Genomic DNA, 7,475 nt, shown 5'->3' with positions numbered 1-7,475 from the left:
ACCTTTTCACAACAATTTTCCTGTGTATTGTTCTCGAGGCACTGATATGGGATACAAAGAAAATGCTATCAGGTGAGCTATATGCAAATTGCATCTTACAACAGTTGGAATTTGCATTCTTTGAATTAGAGCAACACCCTCTCTCGCATGTTTGTTTGGAATTTTTGTTGATTTGTGCTTATTGATTAATTAAAGGGGAAAATTAATAAGGTTAAAGCCCACTTGAAACTTGAGGGTTTGAGCACGAAAAAAGCAATCCACGTGGATGAACATCTCGAATACCAGATTAATTACTCCTTTTGGATTGTGACCCCTTCATGCATAAAAAGCTTTTGATTTTAGCATCAATGAATCAATTATACATAAACAAGTACGAATGAGACATACCAAGATAAAAATGGACTAGTACTAGGACCATAGTTCAGTGAAAATTTTGCTTTTTCTTTTTGGTTCTAGAAAGAGTATTGAATTCCTTTTTCAAATATTAGCTTCTAATCCTAATCAGCTGTACATACCTAATATAGAAAACACGTATGTGACAGAGACTTAAAAGATAGATGTGTGTACAAGTGCCTGAGTTCGAAAATTTGCTTTTTCTCCCAAGTCTTTTCTTAACACCGTTCGATACTCGTGTTTTTGGTTCTTGGTTTTCTGATGGTTTTGCTCATTTGAATTGGTCTTGATTCATGAAAGACATTTCATTTGTGATTGTTTCCATCATATATAGAGCTACTGATACGAGTGTTTAGTGATGCTGCAACCTTTTCATCTACATATGTGTACAACTTTTACTTTGGGAGGGTGATTGGCACTTAATGTCAATAAACATTTGCTTCAGCTGGTTGATTAATCAGTTTCAATAGCTAATTGCTGTTACCTTATTTTTCAATGTCTTTGATTGATTTGCTTATTTGGGTTCCACTGTTTAACTTAAGTCTGTCTCTGTTTTGCAACTTTCTTCGAATTAGCTCAATGTGATTGCCAATTGTTGTTATCAAAGTCTGGCCATTTCTGCTAGCAGAATCAGTTTGCTTTCTAATAGAAGTGAAGCCTAATTTCAGCACTGGTAATGAAATGTGGTTCTTCTTGGACAGGGTTAGTATGGTTTTGTTTTAATTAGTTCAGTGCGATTATTGTGCTTGTAACATTTTTTAGCCCTTAGTATACAATCACATTATATTATTATGTTTTAAGAAAAGTTGATATATATATATATATATATATATATATATATATTAATTTAATATTTCATGTATTTCGACACAGCAATATAATACAGTTATACATCAAAATTATACACAACATATATGTTAATCGTATCTTCCTCTGCTCTGTTCTTGTTAGTATCTGACATGAATATATCTCATGCATATGAGTGAATCCTGCGAGCTGATCATCCAAACAGTATCAATGGGACTTCCTCTGCTTCTCTGTCACTGAGACAGAATGTGTTGATACGAACTAAAAGATTGGCTCTTTCCTTGATACTGTGTTGAATTTTCTGTTACAAACTGAAGTACTGCTCGTGCTTTGCACGAGGGTATAGATAACCTATATCATGTACTAAAATAAAAGATGGCTCTTCCCTTGATCTTGCTCGAGGTCTTAGTGGCTTTGTTGGTGGCTTTCTGCAACTTCCACAAAAGCTATCCTCCCCTGTCGGAGTTGGCAGAAGCCATTGCCATTCTTTCTTGTTCCTTAATTGCTTTCCTTGGTGTGTTTCAGTGACGGCAATCATCATTGCAAGAAGATGTATCACCCCCATAGAAATGACAAAAAGTTTAGCATTGCTTCACAAACAACCATGGACCAATCATCAAAAAAAATGTATTGGCATGCTCATAAAGAAAAATGGAGAAAATTTACATTTGGTTTACTTGGAACTGGAAAAAATTGGAGGCTTTTACAAATTCTGTGAGAAAAAGGCCGCAGGAAATTTGTATCATCAAAACCAATAATATTAGCACAAATTATGCACGAGCAAGTATGCACAAAGCAGTGAAGATAAGCAAAATTATTTTATATAATACTACATTAAACTAGGCAGCAGCAGCAGCAGCAGTAATCAATAGCTTTAAGTAACGACGCTATTGATATTTCAACTAATAACATTACATAGCTATTTTCCACAAGCCTTCACTTTACATAAAAGTATAAAGGGGTGAAGTGGATATTTTAAAACTTTAGGGGATCATGTGATAATAGTTGATAAAACTACAAGGAGGTCACATTACACGTAATTTACCCTTGAAACTGATTATTTCATTCCTCAAAGTCTCGATGTGGCACGGCGGAAATGGGGCCTCACATTGTGGCTCAAAAAGAAGTTTTCCAGCTCGTTCACAAATCTGTCCATTGCAAGACCTGGTAGAAAAATAGGAACTACTCTTCCTGTCTCCCCCTTCTTGTTCTTGAAGGGTATGTGAAAGCAGGCCACAGTACCTTGGGCCGGCCCCCCATACACCGGCTTCCCCCAACCAAAGTCCACCTCATTGAACCCAGCCCGGGTAACATCCGACGCAAGATAAGTCCTCACCAGAGTGACACGAGGCCTCCCTTTGATAACCATTAAATCAGCCACAGATTTCATGTAATCTTCAGTCACAACACTTTTGGCCTTGGTCACCAACTCCACCGCATATCCCACAGGCTTCTCACATAGCTCTCCGGCAGTCGTCAGCGCTGTTGGATATGCTATGGCATTGCCGTAGTATCCTTGGGGCAAGGGAGGATTGAACTTGAAGCGGGCATTAACAATGCAGATCACGCGGACTTCCTCGTTGGGATCGTATTGGAGGGCGATGGTTTGGCAGCGCCAAAGGAAGGCTGTCAGAATATCAAACGTCGAACACCTGTGACTGAGGTCAAGAGGGATGGATTTTCTCAGCGCTGAGATCTCTGCCGGACCAAAGAAGAAAGAGCGATGGACCATGTCGTCCAGGGGAACGATGGTTCCCTTGGTATCGACGACTACCTCGTCGTATTCGTGGTGGCTGCACGTCACCCTTGGCGGGTCTCTAGCATACAGGAGCTCCCTCTGCCATACTGGCTGTATAGATGGGGCGGACGCTCCCCGTGCGATTTCTCCCACAGCATTCATGAATTGAGCGATTCCAACACCATCAGCAATGGTGTGATTCATGCGTAGTGCGAAGATGAAACCGCCGCATCTTAAACGAGTTACCTGTGTTACGTTGTATCATAATACCATTACCATTAATAATGGTCCATTATATACATATGATGGGTGAATATTATAGTTTAACTAGTTAATTAGTTTTTATTTTTATTTATTTATTTATTTATTTAATCTTCTTATCTATATCCACACTCTTTTCACTCCTAAGTCCTAACGGCTAGTACTGGATTTGAATCTTGAATTTGACAGCAAACAAGACTCTAATATGAAAATAGTACACTATTAACTACAAACATGACTTTTAATTACTTCCTCCGTCCTATTAAAAGTATTGTACTTTTTTTTGGCTAAATGTTTGTCATGTATGATATTTTTAACTATTTTATAATGATGCATAAAGACAAATATGATATGATTGATTTTTATTTTGACTAGCACATGATTAAACCTAAAAGTAGAACAAAAGCAAAATATTTTTTATGGAGTATACCATGCATAAAAAGTATATATCTTCAAACATGACTATATATATTGGACGGAGGTAGTACTACTCATAATAATTAAGAATTTATATTCTACCTTAAAGTTTGTTTTTTTTGGGTACGTAGGGAAGGCTAGAGCACCTTAGCAAGAAATCAAACGGGGGGTAGAAACCCCTATTAGATCAGCTCCTAAGAATTCTCTGACAGAATTACCTATAAGTTTCATCTAAATTGTTAGTCTGAATCATGATAGTAACATTTTTCATACAATAATTGTGGAGACATTTTACATAATTCCTACTGGTGCTCAGTAATTGATTGGAAGTGTAAGAACAAAATATAGCAGTGCCAACTGACTGAATGATTGGGTGGTGAACAAGGTCAGACCGATTTTTTTTTTTTCGGAGACGATAACTATAGTATATTTTAATCTATCCTATACTAGGGGAGGGAGTGGACTTAAGGAGGTCCAGGAGTAATCCGGAAGTTACTGAATCACCACTGGACCAAACGCATACGTAGTGCACCCGTCTGAATTTTTTGAACCAAATCCACATTATAACGTCACAATTGGTGGGAGGTAAGAGTTGAAGCTTGAAGGCTTGACGGTGGGGCTGGTGGTTAATGCCTTATGCCAGGCCGACTTGCGGGGCATTATTTTGAACACTGCCGACAGTCTAGAGGCAACCAAACCTGATAATCAGTCCCGTCCATTTGCCTACATGCCACAAGCTTGTCCTCCTGTGGGCTGAGGCTCCATCAAATAGTAGTACATGTTAATCCCCCTACCCACCTTCTTGGAAGTTTATTTTTTGGAGCCTTGATTGAAAGGGCGCTCAAAAAGAACAAAATAAAGAATTTAGGAGAATATTTCGAAAATTTTTACATGCAAATTTCCAAGCCAAATGGGCTCTTATATTCTTCTTCCTTTTTTTTTTTTTTTTTAAATTTGCTTTATACTTTATAGTCTAGGTAGTGAATGCACATCCAACAAGTTAAAAGAGCTATAATAATGAGAAATAAGGTTTTACTTGTAAGGAACCAAAGATTTGATTGTCTGTGTGTAATTTTTCCTAACCAACATTCTTCTGTTTCTTTTGTAGTATTGATAACAGAAGCACTATAGAATTAAGGGGAGTTTTACGGTCCCTTTTACCTAATGTATTAGTGAGATTAAATTCTCAGTCAAATATAGAATAAAGGTTATCAATCTTAAAATTATTTTAAAAGTTTAAACTACTAAATGATGTGTCAAAGGACAAGTGAATTAGAACCATGGATTCAATACCAAAAAGAGTGTAGTACTTTTCTATAATTAAAAGAAAAAATAAGTAGTATTGCCAAGTGATTCAACTATCAACTTACCCCTTCTTGGAAAAACTTGGAAGAATCTGGGCAAGATCTATGTGACATGACAAACAGGGAAGAAGTGATGGGGCTCACGAACCGAAAAAAGAAAAGAGTCGTACAGTTGTAGGGTTGTACCTGTATAAGCACTATAGGACAGTGAAGGATTCCTCCAGAGTGAGGAACGTCATAGAGGAGCTCCTCCAGGCATGGGAATGGAGGCTGAATTGCATCCCCAAACTGCTCCAGCGTCACGTCTGCATCGGCTTCAATGAAAAGAACACCCTCTCCCGTGCACTCAACCATCAGCTTTCTTCCAGGGCCTTCTCTGAGACGCGCTGCCAACGGGTAGTAGAACACCAGAGCCTTTGCAATAGCCTCCCTGATCACCTTCACGGGGTCTGATCTCCTCCTGCTCTCATTAATGCCAGGATCATCGCGGTTACGGTAAAATTGGATGAAAGGGATTTGAATCCGAAGAGCCTCTTGATCGTCGATGTCGGAGAGGAGCTTGCATTCCCGAGGAGTGGATTTCGCCGGACGGACCAGCTCAGGCTTTTGTCTAGTCACCCTGAATGTCAAAGACTTTGATGATGCTGATACGGATCCCATTCTACTGTCCACAAACAAACTACTACTACTGCGTAGTACGTACTGTACTGATTAATCAATGAAAATGCTTTTGATCAAGTATATGTATGTATATAATATATATAGACAGTCAGGCGCAGAGGAAGAAAAAAGTGAGTACAACTGTACAGGTAGTATTCTTGCTAACTGCTAATGAAAATTGATCTTAGTTTGAGGAGGATATCTTCTTCCTTTCTTTCCCGCATGGTTTTTTCTTTCCCCCTTTTTCAAATCAGTAGTAGCAGTACCAAGTGCCTGAAGGAAGATACAATGACAAAAACTTGTATAGACCCTAAAAAAGTTAAAACCCTAAAGCATCTCAGGAAATGAAAGATGGAAGGAAATCATGAAGAAGGAGAATGGTGGTGGAGGAGGAAGGGAACGGTCACAATTTTTTGGGGAGAGAAGGTAGAGGAAGTAATGAAGATGTGGTAATGATTGGGGTACGCATGGCAGGTAAAGCAGGATTTGGAACTGCGAGGAGGAATCTAAAGCCTGTACTTTGATCTGATGGGAAATTGGAATTATTATAATGTGGGCACCACTCCATTTATGCACGAGTCGTAGATCGTATCTATCCATCCAAGTTTTTGTTTATCTCAAAACTTACGCTGTTGGAATCTTAGTTTTTTTTGTAAGTTTGTATATTATTAATTTTTTAATAATTTTTACTATAGAAATTTAAAAAATTTATTAAAATTTTTAATCTATACATTTTAAAATATCTAATACACCTTTTTTTTTTTTCTTTCTCCTTCACCCCGATCCATCACACCTTCATCACCGGCCACCACTCTCACCGCTGCTTCCGACGCCGGTCACCTATTCAAGCGCCGACTTGAACAATTTTGTTTTCCTTTCTCCCTCTCCATATCTCCCTCTCCTACCTTCTCCCTCCCCCTCTCTCTTCCGAAAATGCCAACCTGTTCCAAACTTCCCCTCAAATTTAGGTGGGTTGTTGGGAGAGGTTTTGAATAGCACTTCTAGCAACGCAGGAGCTTTCAAGAGCTCATCTACTCTGAACCTCATGACAGACGTTTGGGATGATAGCCCTCAGATGGGATGCTCTCCTACTGGGGTGCTACAGAAGTCAACTTTCGTCTCTCTTTCAAATAGCAGCTTGGGGAGTAGCCCAAGAACAGACAACAAGAAGGCTCCTGACGCGGGCGACCCTCTGTGATGTTTTTTCTTTTTTCTTTTTTTTCCTCTCCCTCCTCCTCTCCTTCCCTCCCCTCTCCTCCCCCTCCCCTCCCCGGCCACCCTCCCTCTTCCCCTAGCTGTGATCTAGTCGCACTACCAGATCGCAACCATTCGCGGTACCAGACCGCATCTGCTAGTTCTTCAACGTCGGAGGCAGAGGTGGCAGAAAGGGAGAGGGAGAGGGAGAAGAGGGGAAGAGAAAAAGGAAAAAAAAAATTTTGGACCATGGTTGCTGGTTCTTCAACGTCGTAGGCAGAGGTGGCGAGAGAGGGAAGGTGGAGGGGGAAGGAAGAAGAAGAAGAAGAGAGGAAAAAAAAGAAAAAGGAAAGAAAGAAAAAGAAAGAGAAAGAGAAAAGGAAAGAAAAAAAAGAAAAGGGCAAAAATTTTTTTTCATAAACCAATAAAATTTTCCAATAAGTTTTAGACAAACTTTCAAAAAACTCAAGTTTCAAATGGGGCCTTAGTTGGCTCCAAATTATTTATTTGGGTAAAATTATTGACGAGAGATATTAGAGAAAAGAAAGAAAAAAATTATTAGCAAGCAATATAAAGAAAAAAATATATAAAGAAAATTATATATTGATGAAAGATAAAAAAAAACAAAAAGAAAGGATGTTAAAAATGATTGTGCAACATGGTTGTTGGTATAGGTGGCAAACAAATTCATTTAATTAAAT

At 38.7% G+C, this 7,475-nt stretch overlaps 1 protein-coding gene across 1 annotated transcript; it reads right to left on the bottom strand.

Moving 5' to 3' along the window:
- Positions 1 to 1,999: 1,999 nt before the first annotated feature.
- Positions 2,000 to 6,046, bottom strand: LOC113694097 (benzyl alcohol O-benzoyltransferase-like). Its single transcript, XM_027212946.2, has 2 exons — positions 5,107 to 6,046; positions 2,000 to 3,184 (listed from the first exon to the last, which is right to left on the bottom strand). The coding sequence occupies exons 1-2, from the start codon at positions 5,578 to 5,580 to the stop codon at positions 2,270 to 2,272; spliced, it is 1,389 nt and encodes a 462-aa protein (XP_027068747.1). The 5' UTR covers positions 5,581 to 6,046; the 3' UTR covers positions 2,000 to 2,269.
- Between the last annotated feature and the right edge of the window lie 1,429 nt (positions 6,047 to 7,475).

This window comes from Coffea arabica, chromosome 6c (assembly GCF_036785885.1).
Source record: "Coffea arabica cultivar ET-39 chromosome 6c, Coffea Arabica ET-39 HiFi, whole genome shotgun sequence".
NCBI lineage: Eukaryota > Viridiplantae > Streptophyta > Magnoliopsida > Gentianales > Rubiaceae > Coffea > Coffea arabica.
Note: the sequence above shows the minus strand (reverse complement) of the source record. Positions and strands in the feature narration are given on the sequence as shown.

Bases quoted from the DNA above. Each gene is read 5' to 3' on its own strand.
- LOC113694097 (XM_027212946.2), bottom strand. From the start codon at position 5,580: ATGGGATCCGTATCAGCATCATCAAAGTCTTTGACATTCAGGGTGACT. The intron at 3,185-5,106 runs GTACAACCCTAC...AACGTAACACAG, and splicing joins GTCCTATAGTGCTTATACAG to GTAACTCGTTTAAGATGCGG.